The sequence below is a fragment of the Micrasema longulum genome, unplaced genomic scaffold (assembly GCF_059751315.1).
Source record: "Micrasema longulum isolate JH-2025_06_02 unplaced genomic scaffold, ASM5975131v1 h1tg001384l, whole genome shotgun sequence".
In the NCBI taxonomy this organism is placed as follows: domain Eukaryota; kingdom Metazoa; phylum Arthropoda; class Insecta; order Trichoptera; family Brachycentridae; genus Micrasema; species Micrasema longulum.
In genome coordinates, this window is record NW_028278570.1 from 352,644 (window position 1) to 373,353 (window position 20,710).

Genomic DNA, 20,710 nt, shown 5'->3' on the forward strand with positions numbered 1-20,710 from the left:
ATATTCAGATTTTTGATCGGTCTATTTTCAGATAGCAATTTATACATTTGATTCTATGCTCAGATTCATTCGCATCAGTCTTAGTAAATAAATGAAATATTTTAGTACTAACTGTAACACTTTGAAAGCTATTTTTATTAAATTGGTACTTAATTTATTTATTTATTTTTGCACCACAACGGGCCAGGAGGCCCAATTACAGTGGTGAATTACATCACAGAACACCTAGGCTTGAGAAAAATCACATTTTAATTTTTGTGTTCTCACCGGGAATCGAACCCGGAACCTTTCGTGTGTGAGTCAAGCGTCTTGACCACTACACCACGGAGGCTGCCATTTATGATCTATTTTTTATTCTGAAAAACGGACATCAGTGCTTTAAGCTCCTGATGTCACTGCAACTTGTGTAGATCTATTGTGACAATGACCAATTTCATAATTCCGTTAGATTTACGTACGAGGGTGAAAAATTATGTCCGTGACTTTTTGAATTTCCCATTTTACAACTTGAAAAGCAATACTGCTCCCATCAACTGTCATCTGTCGATACACTGCTGCGCAATTTTGAGCAATCTGCATCCCTAAGTTTGTGTTTGAAAGCCATTAAAAGTAGACAACCGTGAGAAGTTTTGCAAAAAGTTAATATCATGTGCTCATCAAGCATTATTTTTGCAAAAAAAACCATAACTCTAAACAAAGGATAAACTTGATAAATACTGTGGGGATTCTGTAGCATCAATTTCAATGGTAAAGAAGTGGTAAACTGAATTTTGTTCTGATCGCACATACATGAGAGACACCGAATTTTCTGGACGCCCTATTGAGATCACTACACCAGGAACAAAAACACCACAATATGGTGTTGGCCGATCGGAGATTAAAAGTGCGTGAGATTGTAAAAACTATAGGCATATCACATGATTCAGTGTTTTTGATTTTAGATATCACTTGGATATGAGAAAGCTATCCGCAAGATGGGGGACCACAAACGCAATCGTGTGACAACTTTGAAGGAGTGTTTGGCATTGTTTAACCCCAACCCGAACGAGTTTCTGTGCCATTCCATAACCGTAGACGAAATATGGATCCACTACAATACACCGGAGACTAAGGGACAGTCAAAACAGTGGGTAACTTGGCCATGAAGAAAGCTACGGCGGGTCTGTCAGCCAACAAGGTCATGACAGTTTTCAGAGATTCATGTGGCATTATCCACAGCGATTACTTTTCAAAGGCTTCCCTTCTTCAACAATCAACAGCTTATTGGACCGGTTCAATGTTGATTTTAAGAAAATACTGCATTTGGCCAAAAAGGAAATGCTTTTCTGCCAAGACAATGCAGTTTCATGAATTAGGCTACGAATTGCTTCCTCATCAGTGACTATTTACTATATTCAAAGAAATAAACCTTTCTTTCACCCCTAGCGAACTGTACGTTTTGTTTTTTTATATTTTTATTTAGATATGAAACCCATTATTGGTCTTTTTTTATTTGTTGTTATTCTTTATCTATTGTTTATTATTATGACTGTGTTGGTTTCAAAAATAAATAAATAAGAAATATAAAAAAGAGATTGTGCTCAAATTATGAAATCATCGCTCAAACAAACGCCTATTTGGAAGTGATTAAAAAATTCGAGAAAGGTTGAACAAAGTGTATTGAGCTCAACAAAAGAGTAGGGAATTAAAACGTTTTACTGTCAAAAAAACTATCTTTCATTAAAATAGTCACGGACTTAATGATCCATCCTCGTAACTGGTAACAACAACTTCACCTGCGGATGATATGGGACATTGTAAACGGTACCTGGCAGTCAGGGGCCGCATGGTGCAGCGCCCTCGGGCAAGGCGTGGAGGAGTTGGGGGCACACGGAGGCACCGATGGGGGCTCCAGGGGGGGTGGGCAACACCTCTCGGCTGAGCCGCCCGGGCACTCCAGCTCCCAGCAGTCAACTTCTCCCAGCTGAAAGACAATGTTATGTAATGTAATCTAAATATTATGCTATCCCATTGAATCATATGTAAATTTATTTTATTTTCGCATGTGCATATATATTATGTATGTATGTGTGTACGTATATATATATATATATGTATGTATTTGTGTGTATATATGTATGTCTGTGTATATGTTTGTATGTAGTATATATGCTTTATATTTATATATTTAATTGTATTTTTACATTTAATGTAAACTGTAATATTTTATTTTTTTTCTTCTCTTTTGGGCTAAAACTGTTTTTCTATTTCTTCAATATTATTTTTATTTATAGGAAACATATTCGAAAACCATATTTGCCGCAACAAATCGGTTTCTTAGAACAGGCATTTGCCCATATAGGAACCGATTGCAACATTGGCATACTAATATTTCTGGCTTGCCGACCCTTCATATACTGAGCCTACTCCTAGTACAAGCAGAATTTGCCAGAGTGTTTTTTGTGCCATTTTTGTAACAATGTATGTATAAACTAATAAATAAATAAATAAAATAAATAAAAATATTTATTCTTATGCTGATATAGAGTCAATGTTAAATATTTCTAGTCTACAAAAACGTAGAACTAATATTGATTCCACATATATGTTCGGCAAACTATGGCCTTAATTCTTCAATGACCCCCCGTCTTTGTCATATTGTTAACTCAAGACAAGATCTGGACTTTTATGGTTTAAGTTTACAGCGATTTAAACAAGCACTAAATAAATAGTCCAGATCTTATCTTGATGTCCCTTATGTTTATCAATGCTTCTTTTCGTTTTTTAAACGTTTTTAACTATTCTTTTATTGTAATATTAGAACCCTATAAATTGTATAAATGGACAATGCCCGTTAATAAATAAATAAATATGTATTATACAAACAAAATATTACCTGCTACACGCTTTAAACAAACTGAAAAAGTTACATAAGTATATACAGTAGAACTCCGGCTATCCAAACTCCATTCATCCGGATTGCCAAATATCCAGATAGTTATCAGGAAATAAAAAATAAAGTTGAAGTTTTTAATTTTAATTTAATTGTGCAATAAAATTTGCTGGACATGTTTAAGTAAGTTTTTTATGTGATTAAAATTCTTTGTACAATTTCAATTGACCCTGAAGATGGCTCCTGCAATAGTAGCCGAAACGTCGGAACAAATTCAACACACACGGTATCACCCAAAAAAGAAACATATTGTTAAAAATATAAATTCATGGTATTTGTCTGGGTACTTGAACACTCAAATATGGACAGTAACAAGGCAGCTAATGAATTGGCGAGCCTTGGAGCCGAGACAGCCCCAATGGGCCCAGAGTCCTTCTGTGGGTTGTCCAAATATGCTTTTTATAATGAACTTAGTATAAAAGTACAACGCTCTGGCAAAAAGCACCTGGTCAACACCACGCAAAGGATTTTTTTTATATTCGTAGTATAGTGTTAATTTTTTACATATTTTTATTTTGTTAATATTTGTTTTTGATTTTTGTATAAAATTGTAAGATTCAATATGTCAATGTATTTGTAATTTTCTTGTAGGAAGAAATTGCGTTAAGGCAATATGCCCGCCCTTATATGTATATATATTGTATATGTATACAAAGTGTTAAATAAATAAAATAAATAAACTGCTAAAGAGATACCCGCAAAGGTTTACTTTCGACCTAACGAAACTTAGTCGAAACCAAGTGAGGGTTATTGCTAGAACTTGCTAGAAAAAACCATCCTAAAACATCTAGACGTAGGTTCTGTAATGCAGATGATGAAACACCCCACATTCTATGTGAATGTGATACTTTACATCACAAAAGAAACTGCATCCTCGGGGAGCCACGTGCTTGTCCCCTATAGCCCGATATTTTAAGGAGTAAAGAAGAAGCTTGAAGGGGGAGATTTAGCAATATGAGAACACTCACCCGCCTCTCGGTAGGCAGGCTCTTTAAAGACCTAGACTTGGAGGGCGAGAACTAATTTACAGGGGCTTCAGAATAAGAACATGCCTTTCGGACATTTTTATTGGACCACGATTCAACATTTTTAAAATAAATTTGAATAGTTCATGGGTACTCACCAAACACTCGCAGGTCTGACACTGGTAGACCCACCTCTCCCCGCTGTGGAACAGCACATGGTGCAGCTCCTGGTGGCGGCAGTCGTTGGCCGCGTCGCACTGCGGGCAGCAGGCGGGCGGCGCTGCGCTCCCTCTCGCTCCCCTACCCACGCCCGCCCCGCAGGCGCACGCCACTGCGCCGCACACCGCCACGCCGCGGGCACACGAGCATGAGCGGCACCCGCCGGCCTCCAGCCAGCTCAGCCCGTCCGGCTTCTCGCTACCCTCGTGTATACAACCTGAGAAAGACAAGTGTACTCTATAGTCTATTACGGTTCAATCATCAATAATATTACTTCTCAACAAATGATGCGAAGTGATGTTTCTAATATCTGACCCATAATCACAGAAATTATAAATTTGACATTAAACACATTGACTTTTTAAAAAATATATAAAATTGATCATAATGTTCGTTTTGGAGGCACGCATCCGTTAAACATTCACAATAATTCATGCAAAACCGGATGCGGAACTTCTAAAGTATGTGGAAGTTCCGCAGATGAAGAGCTATATTATAACCCTGATTTTTAACACTCATGTATCTTGTAATTTATTTATTTACAAAAATATTATGATGTATGCATATTTATTTATTTTAACAGAAAGTGTGGAATACTAAATTGATACTTACTTAATCTGCAGTCTGTAGTTGAGCATGTACACTGAAATGATCCTTCAGTGTTGACACATTGTGCGGATTGGTGACAAGTATGTAATCCTTCTAAACATTCGTTGATATCTGAAAAGCGAATGAAAATATAATTAATTAATAACTTTTATCATCTACTGTGGAAAAAGCATATTAACTTTTTTTACAATTTAAGTATCTATATGTTTTTCTTATATTCTATATGCATTTTATGTAAAAATTGTGTTTTTTTTCTCAAATAAATAAACATTAAATAAAACGCACCACTTCGACACTGAAAAGGAAAATGTTACCAAGTAACATGTAGCAACTTTACAGAAGAGTCAATTAAAGTTTTTTTGTTTATATTTTAATTAATAAAAAGATCTAATACAAATGTAATATTTTGGTGTGATTCCTACAAAATTAAAAATATGAGATAATTAATTAGTTTTTAAAAAAGGTTTAATTGGCTCTTCCGTAAAATTGCTACATGTCGCTTGGTAACTTTTTCCTTTCCAGCGTTGATGTTAACATAAAACAGAAATTTATTCATTCTGACTTAACATTACATTAATTAATGAAACATCACCAAATTTTCATTAGAAAAATCAAATGCATAAAAAAAAGGACTGCCGTTCTAGCTTTTCTGGTTGCTGTATTGCAAGGGCACAAATTGGAGGGAGACATTATTACCTTGACAGGCAGCAGGCTGCAGGTCCCCCCCTTTGGCGTCCCCCAGCAGCGAGCGGTAGCCCGGCCGACACTTGCAGTAATACCAGCCCGGCATGTTGACGCACGTGGCGGTATGCGGGCAGCCATGGGCGCCGGCGCTGCACTCGTCCAGGTCGCGCTCGCAGTGTGCCCCCGTAAAGCCGCTCCTGCATGAGCACACCTCGGGCGACACACATACCCCTCCGTTCAGGCACCCACCCGTGCAGATGGCTGCAAATATAATGTGTAAAAGAATGATTGATGAATCATCGTTAAAAGTGTTTTTATTAATACAATTTAACAGTGGTAGTATCAAAAACACTGATAGTTTCTTAAGAAAAAAACAAAACTCTATGATAAAGGAGAAGAAACTTCGCATGTGGCAAGAATATTTGGTAGCCTCCTCTCAAGCCAAGGGTAAACATCTTTACCATCTTGAACCAAATGTTATGGAAAAACCTTTTTTTTGGATGCCCAAAAAACTATTGCCATCCTGCATTCCTTGCAGACCTCTCCAATATTAACATTCTTCCTTACCAATATCATAACTCTTCAATAAACCTGTGTATAAAATTTTGTTTCAATATCTTGCAACTAATAAAATTAAGTTGTAAATATTATGTTTTACATAGTGTTCTATTAGATACTAACTTGTTTGTATGTAACTTAAATATGTAAAAACAAAAAAAAACAACACTGGCTAGAAACCCCAGAGGAGAAAAACACACAAAAAGAAGAAGAAGATCAAAAAAAAATATTTAAGTGGGTATGTACATAAAAGAAGTTGTTTTATAAATGACCAAATAACATTTTGGTTAAATAATGATACATATTAGGAGGATTTTTACTTTAGTATGAGTTTTTTATGGCTTTTTTTTTGTTACATTATCACATATCCATTCTCCCCTAGGTAATCTGTCTAACCCTTTTCGCAGATGAATTTTTGTTTTTTAACCTTAAAAATTTGACACCATTTTATAAAAATAAATATTTCACATTAACATTGAGTGAGTAAAAAACTCACCAACCTGCGAATTTTCAAGGAATATGCATCTTTGAATATGAATGGGGAAGAAGTATAGACCAGGGATTGCACGATTAAAATATATATACAAATAATAAAATCATAGAATTAAGAATAGTCCAGAAGGAGCGTAGAATCATATTTGAATACATCGGACTGTGTCCAACAATCCCCCCACTATGCCCCACTTTCACCGCGCGCATTCTCGAAGTCATCGCGTAATGTTGTTCGATGGGAAAAAATATAATCATAACACAAATGTCAGGTAAAAAAAAAAGCAATCCGTTAATCCGTTAATTTCTCTAAAATTTTATTGTGCCAGCGGAAATATTGATTGACACAACAGAGTAGATAAGTAAAGGGTCATTTAATAAGAGTAATTGAATTAATGAACTTCGAACTTGAAATATAAAACAAATTTTATTTTACAAAAAACTGATATTTTTCATTAGATGAGCAAAGTAGGGTAAAAAAAATTACTACCCTGGCAACACTAATGAAATGTCCATTGTGTTTTCTTCGACAATCTGACAGATGGAAAAATAATTCAAATATTAAGCAATGCATTTGCTACTAACACATACACATACATTTGCTAATTACACATGAAATGTGATCCCAACCTGTTTCTTTAAGACGCCAGCAGTATTTCTTCACTTTAAAACGACACAACACGGCATAGTTGAATTCAAATTGGGAGTTACATACTGAGCGACGTCTAGAAAGAAACTAATGTGTCAAAACGTAAATCCACTTTTTAAAGAGTAGTTTAGTCGCCTTCTGTTTGATGCGCGTATGCGGTTTCTGGACTATTCTTAATTATATGACTAAAATAAAGTTTTATGTTTATGGATTGGACAACGCTCGGCCAAATGTTGCAAGGCCAGTCAAACATGCGTGAAAATGCTTAAATGGAAAGTTCTTTTAATCACTGGATATTGCTCCTTTCGATAACAAAAAACGGCTAGATTCGTGGATAACCTCAAAAGATTAATCGTCTCGAGATGGTATTCGTACGCTGCCAGAAAGATGAGAAAAAGTAGCCGCTAGCGATGCACAATACGTTTAATGACATGATCTTTACCAATTAAAAAAAAATAAAACATTAATTTTCATGAAAAAACAGCGAGAACTTTTTCAAGTCCCCAATATAAACAGTTAAAAAACAATAATAAATATTTCCGAAAACTCACGTTGACAGTCATATCCATCTCCTTTATATCCCTGTATACAATGACAGGAGTAAGATCCCGCCGTGTTGACACAGTGGGCGTTGGGAGAGCAGCGATGTTCCCCCGATGCGCACTCGTCCACCTCGATACAGTTGAACTTGTCAGAGCGGGCGTACCCCTCCTCACACTGGCAGACATACGACCCTATAGTGTTGGTGCACTTTGTGTGTAAATGGCAGTGGTGACCCCAAAGGTCTCCATTTGATAAACATTCATCTACATCTGCAAAACAAACAATACTGATTTTGTAAACTATGCCTGCTTACATCATGGTATACATTTTTGATGGGTGATTACAAATATATATATTGTTTACATTACAAGCTCTCTTACGTGATAATACTAACAGCTGTATAACTTGATTAACAAAAAATCTAGCTCTTAGTCTCCATGCTTGATTGTGGAATTATCTTCCATCCAATTAAAGATCTCACTACAGTATCTCTATTTAAATCACGCCAGAAGAAACATCTCCTTTCTCTTCCTTAATCTCTCCTCCTTTCCTTTTCCCTCTTTATCCTCTTTTCGCATTGAGTAATAGTAATGATTTAAGATAATTTATATACAAATAGTCTATTTTTGTATATATTTAGCTTTTTTTATTTTTATTTTCTATTGAATATGTTTTGTAACTTGAATTATATAAATAAAACTTTTTTAATTTTATCCGTCAGTTGGCAGAAATTGCCATTTGACAATAAGTCAATTTTCGTTATGTACAAAAAGTTTAATAAATAAATATAAAATAAGTTTATAAACATCTTCATGTCTCATATGAAAAAAGGAAGGGTAATCATTTCAATCTGTGAAATAAACGTCCCACATTTTGTTTTTGATTAAGGAGGCTATGTAATAAAACCTTACTTAACAAAATCATCATCAAACCTTTATTTATACGCACCTGGGGCGGCATTCTGAACACTTTTGTTAGCGTAGAGAGCGCTTTTTTAGAGTGTAATTAGTAAGTAAATAAGCGCTGAAAAAGCATTCTCTACGTCCGCGAAAGCGTTTGATACTGCAGTGTCAAATAAAATGGAGCGTATCTTAATCATCTGTTAAAGGAAGGAAAGGTGATCAGTCCAATGCTTCGGCTGCCAGTCCAGGGACAATGAAATATTTTAGTGAAAAGCACCTTATTTACAAATATTTCATGTGGACCCTTCCAGAAAACGAACCCAGGACCTCCTGGGTGCGCCAACCACTACACTACGAGGCATATTTATCTCCACTTGATTTCTTTTTTCAGAGTTTTTTACCTGAGAGCAGTCATCGAGTCAAAAACAGTTGTTCAGGATTCTGGTCTATTTCACACACAGAACTGTATTCTTTATCCGCCCGGATACAGACAATAAAATAAATATTTAAAAACTATTTTATTTACCTGTGCAAGTTTTCCCATCTCCTTGAAATCCCTGATTACATTTACAAGAATATTCTGTCTCAAAATTTATGCAGGAAGCATTTTCATGGCAGTTGTGACCACGACTGCAATAGTCCACTCCTATAACCAAATTCAATAAAGATTAAAAAATATTTTTCAACAATTTATAATAATAATTTATCTATCAATTGCAATAGGTACTTAAATTTTAATATTTAAATTTGCAATAACAGACATTCACCTTTATCTTGGCAAAATGAAACAATATTTTTTTACACGTTTGATGGTTGAAAAGGCTTCATAATCCCAAAAAAAAATATTTTTTTGTTTTAATTAATGTTTATTATGAACTGTGATGATGCAGTAAACAATGAAAAATATGGTACTGTTTTACTTGTGTTTCAGTTCATGAGAAAAAGGACACATTGCAAGAAAAAGGTTAAAATGGTTCAATTATGTGATAAAATAACCACAAAAAAAATATGAATAGTAAATTTACTAGTGTATCTACGAGAGTCGTTAGACAGAAAGCTAGCCTTTGATAGATGACGTTACAATGAATGCCGTATTGCTTTTGACATCTACCATCCAACACATGACGTCTCTCAAAATTTGAAGCAAAAAGAACAATTAGTTTGGTTTTTACTGCCGTCATTTGAATATAAAAAAGCTATCCACGCGATGGGTGCCGCGTTTGCTCACTATCCACCAAAAACGCACATGTGTGTCGGGTTCGGAGAAGCTTTTGGCGAAAATAAAACGTGGTCCGAAGAATTTTTTTCGTCGATACGTCACTGTTCATGAAGCGTGGGTCCATTACTACATGCTGGAGATGAAAGAACAGTCCAAGCAGTGGAGAAAACGCGGTGAAGAAGGCAAAGTAAGGTGATGGCGACTGTTTTTTGGGATGCAAAAGGCATTATTCTTATTGATTACTTGCAAAAAGGTACAAAAATAACTGGAGATTACTACGCAGCATTATTGGACCATTCCGACAGTGAATTGAAAAAAAAATGCCCTGGTTTAGCTCGCAAAAAAGTTATTTTTCATCATGACAACCCACCCGCTCACAGATCGGCCGTCAAGCAGGCAAAATTGAACCAATTAGGCTACAAATTGATGACCACTCACCTTATTCACCAGATTTAGCCCCTTGCAACTTCTCCGTGTTCCCAAACCTAAAAAAATGGCTCGGAGGATGCCGTTTTGCAACAAACGATGAAGTGACGACCGACACTTGACACCGTTTTGAAGAGCTCAAGCAAAATTACTTTTCAGAAGGGATGAAGAAGTCGGAAAGTCGTCTTGAAAAGTGTGTTGTCCTAAAAGGGGACTATGTTGAAAAATAAAAGATAAAAATCGTGTGTTTTCTTACTTAGGCTAGCTTTTCGTCAAACGACGATGGTACATTACAAAATAATTTATACACCGAGGTGTCTGATGAGCTTAAAACAGAAAATGCCAATAATTATACCTGGACAGAAATTACAACACTCTCCTGGAACGGAGAATTGTTCCGAGGCGCTGCACGGCAGCGGCGGGCACTTTTGTTCGGGATCGACCCTGACACAGCCCATCACTCCGTTGCGACACTCGCACTCCACACACTGCTTCAAGGACACCTGTACTCCGTGCTCGTATATCACACCCTTCAGGGAACATTGTTCTGCAAGTGGAAAGTCACTTATTATTTTCTTTGTAGCTAGGTGCATTTTTTTAAATGTACAAAAAATTAATGTGGTCACTAAAATCTGTAAAATAAGGTCCCTTGAATGGGAAATTTGGCCTAAACTGACAAATTTACAATATTGCCCTTGGTTTACATACAATGTTGAATATTACGGAATGCAAAATCAGTTAATTTTTAGTATTGGATTATGCATTTTTAAAGACTTTCTTATACTTGAGTATTTTTAATTAACTCTATTGCTTTACGATTATGCACCTATTTTAGTTTTATATTAAATATGTTCAATAGTTACCAGTTGGAAGATGTCCGAATAAGGTATAAACTACTGATTAGTTTTAGATTTATATTAATTATGAAATTTCGTTGAGTAATATCAGAATACTATTCTTTTTAATTGAAATAGCACAAATTAAAAAAGGTAGAAATGCGTTGGTAATGGACAGTTAAGTAGACACCTACTGATATGTAGTTACGGAGCAAATCATGTTGCAAATTAATGAGTTGATGTTTGTGTAAAAACAAAAGCTCTAATGGAAGCATGTATGTCAACATAACACATAAAGGTATTTTTTTTCACAGCTTTTCCATACAGTAATCGCTAATTTCAATTAGGAGCCACACCCTAGGCAAAGTAGTAATGGAAATTTCAGTACAATCAACAATAAGTACAATCTAATTAATAAATTTAATCTTAATCATAAAAAGAAATTATCAAAGCAGTTACACTCACTAAGGCAAGTAGGACAACAGTCTCCTGGGTGTAAAACAGGATTTTTGCATCCTGATGGAGCACACTCCACTGGTCTGCATGATATTTCTCCTTTCTAAAATTTAAAAAATATATATGATTACAAATATGATAAATGTGACCATTTGATGATGATCTTGTTAAATATGTGACAAATGATGATTACCACGCAAGAACACAAGTTACAGTCCTTCTGCCAAGTAGCACCATCCGCATGAATAGTATTATTTATTACACAAGATTTTTGGCAGTCACATCCTTCTCTCGCACTCAATCGTTCCTGTTGAATTTTTATCTGTGGATAAGGACATCAAAGAAATTAGAAATCATACCTGATAATTGATCAGTTAAAGCCAGTCATTTAGCTTTATTAAATGGTTTTTCATATTGCATAATTGATAATAAAAAAACATTTTCTTCCAATTTTATAAACGGTGTTAATGTTATATTAGAGATAAAACTATCAACATAGGACAAAATAAAGGCCAAAAGCATTGAATTTAAAAAACCAATAACATGATACGAAAACCAATAAGAAGAGGCTTGGGAAAAATCACAATTATAATGATTTATTGTGTTCTCGGTGGGGTTTGAACCCAAAACCAAGGCATGTATTACAAAAAAATGGAATTACTATTCGTTTTAGCTCCTTTACTTCTTCTTCCATGACCTGTATTCTGCTCTCCATAACAGAATATTGTCCACAAGTGGGGCAAGCTGTTCGTACATTGGGGCACTGGTTTGTGTAGCCGTGAGGTCCTGTCACAATTTTTACATCCAATAATGTACCCTATAAAGAGAAACAATAGGTATAATGTAAGGTGCTGCAACGGAATTCCTGATGTTGATATTGAGAGAATACAAATATGAATAACATAATATTATTATGAAGCATTTAGATACAAACACATGTTCCGTGGTGTAGGATATTACCTTAAAAAAGGAATGCCTTCCATTCCTTTGGCCGAGCCATAGGGACAGCTGGGGCTGGGTGAAGTTTCTGTCGGGTAGAGGGATGATTTTCTTGTAGATGGAGTTGCAGTCCATGAAGACCTCCACCTCTGTCCCCGACACGCTGATGGCCACTCGGTGCCACTTGTTGTCCGCCAGGCGGTAGGGGAAGCACTCCATCTTGGCCAAGTCGGAGCCAGCAGCCACGTAGTGCAGTCGCACTTCGTCCTTGCGGCCACTGGACTGCATCTCCAGGTACCTGCGCCACACACCATTATTCATCTCAAAGGAGGAACAAACAGTTCCATTCCGAGGTACTGAGACACCTGAATATTGGGACGCCGTCGATGCGTCCATTACGCGATATAAACAAAATGCATGCGATGTGTACGTGATTTGTTACTATACGAAGGAGCGATATGGCATGATGTCTAGATCTCAAAATCGCCACATTTACTTCATACATAGGGGGCTCATGTACCTCGGAACGCATTTAAGTAATAATATAATGTTGCTACTCCAAAATAACTTAGAAGCAGTAAGTTCTAGGTGAGCTTTATGTAATTGAACCATTCAGAATTCCACGATATTTATGAAACTCGAAAATTAGGCATAAGCATTTGAAGAGTGTGACAGTGTGAAATTTATATTTTCATATATCGCTTAAAGCGTGAACTATTGGAGAAAGCGGATTCTCATGTTACTTGGAATGCAGTTAACGCAACTCAAATATTGAAAATTGTATGGTTTCCTCCTTTCTTCAGAGATTTAACAATAATAATAACAGGATGCAAATTTAATTTCAGTGGTAAGATAAGGAGATAACATACCTTAACAGTGGTATTAATGGAAAGTGAAACATCAAACATCGAATATGGATTAGGGCTAATATATCACAAAGGAACCACAAAACATTGAGGGTATATAATAACGGGTTTGGGAAATAAAACATGACAACACGAATCATAACATGATGGAAACACGAGTCACGCATGCGTTTCAAATAAAAGCCGGTAATTAAAAGGAAAAAAACATCACCAAAGAGTGAAAGCCAATACTTGGCTGAAAATAATCAAATGCTTCGGGTAGTAGGAATAATTTGATGAAGTGAGTGGAAATTAATATACTTCAGTAACGAACATGCATACAAAGTAATGAATTTATCGGTAAGGTTTAGCTTAGGAGGACCATTCCGAGGTACACACATTCCAAGATACATGATTCTCCCCTATATATAAATATGTCAGGAGTGGTACATACGATCCACTACAGCATTCACTGTTCAACAAATATAACGAGTGGATCTTGTGCACCTAATGACACGTATAGCTCACCGATATGCGATGTTGAGATTTAGAACTCACCAGCCTCCGGTGTCGCACTACCGTCCCACACCTGCAATCAACAAGTAACACTTACAGGACTTGGCAGAAATACGCTTCCCTTACATGAAGGGATACAAGCTTTCTCCTATCTGACAGAACTGAAAAATTATTATAAACAGTTTTAGCTCAGTCTAGTAATAACTATGGTTAGTGAGGTTTCCCCGACAACGTAAGGGTCTAGTCTGATCCAGACTGCTCACCGGGTAAGAACAAGGATCAAGAGTCCTTATGATGATTTTACAATTATATGTTGCAACAATATATTGAAAAAAAAATTGAATATCAGCATAAACAAACTTAATTTAACTTTTTTTCATACATAAAAGTATTATATTTACATCTACATATTTAGTTATCATGCGCTAATTGGTCAAAAAAATAAGTGGAAGTGTACTGAGTATTTTTGAATTAATAACTTAAGTAAATATGTAAATATAAGTTATTACATCATTACTATGGAATTCCATCAAGAATTGTCAATAAATAATTTAAATTAAATATTTAGTTATCGTTTTCAGTGAGGGAGTTTGTTCTACAATTTTTAATATAATTATTACTTAAGTAAATTCCAAAAATTAAAATAAAATAAAAAAATATCAGAAGAATCAATGAAAACAGCATGGGAGTTTGGATGGAGTGTGTTGTAAAAGTTTGTTTAGTTTCGCTTTAAATTATCTTATTCTTAATTTGGTACGTTTATATGAATTGCTCTCTATTGAGTTGTGTATAAAATATAAATGACTTTACAAGTTATTGAATGTAAAAGTTTTTTAATACAAATTATTTTGTGTTAATCAAAGTACCAGCTTTACCTGTTATATCCGTGTGAAAAAGAGATGATTGTTCCAGAATTGTCCAACTCTTGCTTTAAAGTAGCCATCATAGTGAACTCTGGAGATTCCTTTAATAATTCTGTTGCTCTCTGAAACGTTTGTGGAGGTAGCTCTAGTTCGCGATTATCACCTGGAATATTAAATTACAATATCAATTAATATATTAAACAACAAAAATACATATATTAAATAAATAAATAAAGGGTACATGACAAAAACAGGCGCATGAAAAATACGTCGTTGCATCGGTAATATTTATTGAGTGATTTTTCTTTCCTAAATGTGTTTTTATACTATAACTACAATGGAATTCCGATAGAAAAGTGTTTTTGATTTTTCATTAAGACTATATCATTTTATTTCAACGTGGTATTTAAATTTAGATATTTAAAATATATTAATATTTAAACTTATATATAAAAAAAACATATTTTTCCTTTTTGTAATTAGATTTATTTATTTTTTTAATCCATATTTAAAAGGTCCATTGTTTTATTAACTTTCCCTTCCCAGTGTGACACATTGCATCTAATAACTTTTATAGCTTTGTAAATATAATAAATTCTTGCTTAAGATTTTCGGTTTTCCTTCTTTATACATTTATGTATCGATTGAAATAATTTATTATTAAATAATAAGTACTTATTGGGCACAGAAAAAGCATTTTATCAGAAATTGGAGATAAATAATATAATAAAAAGTTTACTAATGTGTTGCAAGTCGCGCCGTATGAAGTGAAAGACTATCAAATAATATACGATTGTTTCACACACCACGTCTCACTTTCGATACAACAGATATATTTACGAGCGAGAGATACAATTTCACGCGGGACACAGGCTAGCCTGTACCACTGCCACAGAACGCCAGTTGCTCTAGAAGTGCCTAGGAGCTCCGCTAAGGGTGGTCAGTTTGCCCGTGCTGTGGGCGTTAGCAAATTATTTTTTAAATAATTTTTGGCGATTACGTTAAAAATTGTATCACTTTTAACATCAATATAGTTGAATGAAGCAACTGTCTAAGAATGTTCCATTTTTCAGATTTGAAATCCCTAATTTTTGTATTTGTATTGACTACACAGAACTGGAATGAGCGGATTTTTTTAGCACAGTAAGGGACGGGTTAATCTTCTTAACATTTTTTATAATGTTTCTTAACATATATTGCCGGCGCAACGACGAATAACGAATTTATAGGAGAGCAAAAAGAGAAAGAAAAACCTTATTTCGTCGGGATCGTAGAACAACGACGGATGTGCAAAAATATGTCATTAACTCTTTTACATTTGATATTGAAAAGTTATATAAAGGCTTTTGTTCCAGGTTTGATAAAAATGATATATATAACTGATCCAAGTTTCAAATGGCATACTTTTGTTGTGACATAAAGCGTAAAAAAAATTAAACCGCTCTTACGTAAAGTTTAAGAAAGTCACTAGCGTCGTTGTTCTACAATCCCGCCGATATGTGGGAGACTGGGTTGACATATTTAATTAAATGTTTTTAATTTATGTAAAATATATTTCTAGATACAATCACAGATACATCGGACAAAAATGTGTACTTTAAATTAAAAAAAGAAAAACTCCTTTCTTGAGACCTTGTTGCCGCAATCACCGCATTTAGATTGCTCTTTAAAAAAATATTTTCTACAATTTGTAAGACAAGGAGCCAGATTTTTTCAGTTTTGAATATTCCATTATATTGAACTCATTCAGGAGAAAAAATGACATTAATATCTCGAAAATCGATAAAACGCAATGAGCCTATTTTAATTGTTGCTGTTGTTTCTCTTCGTGTTATTTTTCTCAAGCCAATGTGTTCTGTGTTGTAATTTTCCACAGTAATTGGCCATTGGAATACACAAAGTTATGACATCGACTCAATTTGCTCCCGAGGAATAATAAAGGAACAAATCCAAAATTGGCATTTTTAAGTTAAGCATTCAGAAATGTTTCCGCCGGGGCTGTATTCGACGAGCATGCATATATTACCAAAAAATGGAATGGAGGATATCCATTTTTGGTACACAAAAAAAGTTTGTATTTTAATGTTTACAATCAATATTAGTTTTTGGATTCCAATCGGATTCTTTCCTTAAATTCCTTATAATTTCGACTCATTTATTTCTATTCACTGGGTTTTGGGGAACGCAAAAATAAAATATTGACTCACATGTATAATATTATAAAAAATGTATTCCTATCAGTGCAATGTAAGTAAGAAGAGCTAAATATATATTTGTATATTTTTTATATGAATCATTTTAAGCTTTGTTAATCAGTCATGAACAAATATTTACCAATGAAAAGTTACACAATTATTATTACAATCTTTGTCCAAAAGGTTTTTACACGCTTTCATGATACAAGCAGACATTTTGGATTCGATTCTAAACGTCAAACTTAGCTAGTGGACGAAGACCAACGACTAAATACCTAGGCGTTGGGATCACTGAACGTTTGGGCATCAGTTAAGTGGCATCATTTTTGATAGCTAAAGACGAAATATGTATTAATATTGCCAATTGGAATCCGACAAGAACGTAACTGTATTTTGATTTCGAAATATACTTCGGTACGCGTTGGGTAAGAAAACTGAAAAATGTCAAATTTATTTTCCTGACACATTCAACAAATCTGCGTCGCAATAGAATCGAATTGAGATGGGGGAAGGGTCGTGATTTGGGGAACAAAGCAGATAGACAAGCGTGCGCCATTTAACAGGGCTAATAACGCATTTGCGAAATTTATCGCCGTGTAATTTTCATGGTGACGACAACCCCGGAAGAATTCAATACCTACAGAAGTAAATATGGGGGGATGAAATGTCACCAATACATTTTTCCTAAAGTCCTAAGGCATCTTCGTCGCCAGTGGTTCTGTAATTTGAGCCAAAGTTTTGACATTTGACTTACGAGTGTACAAATTGAAAGCAATCGAACCCACCGCGACCGGTAAAATATACTATTACCATTTGGTGTTCCTTAAATCACCATTCTCGAACCAATTAAATAGAAAGTTTATTAAACAAATAATAATGAGAATTATATTTATGGATACAGAAAATAATTGAGGCTGAACTCAGACTTTATACATTATAGTTACAAGGAAACTCAATTCCACTGAAACAGAAAAGTTTTTAGACGTTTTTGGTTTTTGTTTTGAATTTGAAACAGGCCAACCTTTATCAAACAAAAATCGGTAGAGATCTGCAGATTCATTACCTATCGACCCAAATACCGCGGACAGGGGAAAGGGTGGCTAGGAGGTGTTTAAAAATCGGTAGAATTTACAAAATCTGTAGGGTTGGCAAAGCCGATTTGAATGAGCTTTTTTTCAAATTTGCGTTGGTACTTTCATTTTTCAAAATATAATAAAAAAACTTTTTTTTGGGCATCGCGCCTGCTTATATAATGAATAATATATTTTGTCAAAAATTTTATGGGGTAAATCAAATATTTTATTTGGAAAGACAATAAATAGCCTTCACGATAAAAAAATATATTTAAAACGCAGCTTCGGTTTTTATTTGTATCTATGTAGTATGTACCTATAGTATTTATTTTATATAATATCTCGCGCTGTCGTGAAAGCGATGAAACCGGTTATTGGTCTATCAAACTTAGCGGATTAAACCGTCAACCCGTTATTGATTTTTAAAAAAACATATAAATTACAATTAACTTTCACCTATAAATTTCCCTAATTTAAATTACTTTTACATAAATTTAAATACATTTTCTATGGTGTAGAACCCAAAATTTGTTTACAAACTTAAATTATTGCTCCAATAATTTTCTTTCAAATATGTCAAAAAATTACTACCTACCTATTCAAATGAATTCTCATTATCTTAAACTATAGGAAATTTTAACATGTTGTGGCATCGCCATTGTCATTTCTACCCTTTATTTGTAACGCGTTGAATCGAGGGTATTTGCTAATTTATTCAATAAAGGATTATCCTCTACAAAATGACTGTATTTTCAACGCCGATTCAACCCTTCACCCAGAATCACGTGGTAGAACATTGAATTGCCACGTGTGACCGCAAAATTGACGTATTTCTTGTGTAAGTACTTATAAGTAAATTAATCATCTAAATTTATTTCAACATAGAGGGAAAACATTTTTGAGAAGGGAATATGGAAGTCTAGGCATTTACAGGGCTTATGACCTGTCATTGGCTGGTTTAAGTGGCCACTTTACACCCTGTGTTGAAATACATTTAAATATGAATAACTCCCTAGGGAGGAAATTCAGCCAGTCTGCAAGCATTTGGACATACTCAAACATTGTTAAATTAATTATCATTTACAATTATTTTCAAAGGGAACTTAAAGTAATTTTTCACAAAAACTGAAGGTAAAAAATATTACATTGAGAATGTTTAATAGCCTTTATTTGTTGGTGCTTAACTAATCTTATTTTTTTTCTTCAAATAAACATATAATATATTTTAGTAATCTAAAACTAGATCGCACCAAACTAATAATAAATACAAGTTTGTGAATATAAAATAATTTTCGAAGCGCAAGATTAATAAGCTTACCATACGCTGCAATCGGGGTGCCATAGCAGTGAAACATTTGATTATGATTCATATAATTAAAACTATAATCACGAGTCGTGATTTTTAGTAAACTTTTATAAACAAACCGTAAAATAAACGTTTTGTCTATAAAAATTGATTAATTGTATCAAAATTAGTGTACATGGGTTCGTTTAAAATTGTATTTAGTGATTTAAACAAAGTTAAATGTATACTAAATGAGTTGTTTCATTATTATTATATAAACACTTAACATATAGGTAAGGTGATTAAAATTTAAATTACGACTAGATGATTTATGGTTTATCAAATAATGGAATAAAATCCACATTATTTTGGAAACAAGCTTTGGTTATCAAAAGTGACGTCAGTCATAACAATAAAAAAACCTAATTTACCGGATATTTAAACAGTGTAACACTGAACATTTGTTGTAAACTTATGACGAAGTGTTTTAATCTAAATTATTATTTCTCTTGACGTGATTACTTTCAAGAATTTGTCTACTTAGGCAGGCACTAACTATCCACCTACCACTTAAAAAAAACAAATTATAAGCCTTATAAAAGTTTCCCAAAAAGCGCATATTCGAAATTTAAATCGAATTAAGTTGATCGGTTTCCCTTTGGCACTTAGCAAATTAACCGTTTATCTCAGTTCAAAGTTTGTCGCCAGAGAGAACCGTCACCGCCAGCGTCAGCGTTAGTCGCTTTGGGTGTCGCGGGCCAATATCGCGCCGGGGTATTAATTGATATTTATTCAGGCGAGGGATTAAATTGCCCGTACAATAATCACCACAAAGGGCTTTCACACCGCCCGTGGGGAAATGTTTACTATATCAATTGTTATTCAAAAGGGAGCAAGTAGCGCGTATTTGAAAGCGGGTTAAATTACTCGCTTTATTGGTCTCACGATTTGGGGATGGCTCCGAATCCACGAAAGAAAAAATGCGTCGCCATTTTCTTAAATGGACATAACTTATGTAAAGTTTATATTTGAAGCACTAACTTTGTGGTTATTCATTATAATAAAATAAATAAAGCAAACCCACGTAAACAATGGAGGCGGATTCTCTTTATAAATGACAATTTTTCAAAACAATTATCAAATTCCCTACCATCAAACATTAAACCGGCTTTTTACACAACTAATAATATTGGAAAATTGTTAAACAATCACAAAGACAAAGTCCATAAATATAATAAATCTGGAATATACCAATTAAATTGTAATGATTGCGATTCAATCTACATTGGAAAAACTTAAAGAAACTTTAAAATAAGAGTAAAAGAACACTTAAGATGCTTAAATAATAATATTTTTTCTGAATTCGCAAATCATCTGATAGAAAATAATCATAATTTCAATAAAGACACTGGATTAAAAGTACTTCATGTTGAAAATAAAATATTAAAATTAGACAACTTAGAAATCTTAGAAATTTAAAAAGCGATTCATAATAAGAAAACAATAA

At 34.3% G+C, this 20,710-nt stretch overlaps 1 protein-coding gene across 4 annotated transcripts in view; it reads right to left on the bottom strand.

Moving 5' to 3' along the window:
• The window catches only part of LOC148275577 (protein kinase C-binding protein NELL1-like), a 33,626-nt gene that overhangs the window by 5,734 nt on the left and 7,182 nt on the right, over positions 1 to 20,710 (bottom strand). For 3 of the 4 annotated variants that reach the window (XR_015823997.1, XM_088235501.1, XM_088235500.1), the window contains exons 2-13: positions 14,663 to 14,813; positions 12,448 to 12,724; positions 12,149 to 12,304; positions 11,681 to 11,809; positions 11,497 to 11,590; positions 10,551 to 10,742; positions 9,077 to 9,196; positions 7,657 to 7,917; positions 5,422 to 5,670; positions 4,729 to 4,836; positions 4,056 to 4,333; positions 1,808 to 1,963 (exon numbers count right to left, since the gene is read on the bottom strand). Coding sequence is in view for 3 of the 4 variants with exons in the window: in XM_088235501.1 (XP_088091627.1) it covers positions 1,808 to 1,963; positions 4,056 to 4,333; positions 4,729 to 4,836; positions 5,422 to 5,670; positions 7,657 to 7,917; positions 9,077 to 9,196; positions 10,551 to 10,742; positions 11,497 to 11,590; positions 11,681 to 11,809; positions 12,149 to 12,304; positions 12,448 to 12,724; positions 14,663 to 14,813 (2,171 nt within the window). In the remaining variant the exon portion in view is untranslated. Of the gene's footprint in view, positions 1 to 1,807; positions 1,964 to 4,055; positions 4,334 to 4,728; positions 4,837 to 5,421; positions 5,671 to 7,656; positions 7,918 to 9,076; positions 9,197 to 10,550; positions 10,743 to 11,496; positions 11,591 to 11,680; positions 11,810 to 12,148; positions 12,305 to 12,447; positions 12,725 to 13,829; positions 13,861 to 14,662; positions 14,814 to 20,710 lie in introns of those variants that run through there. The other variant, XM_088235502.1, reaches the window with a different exon arrangement.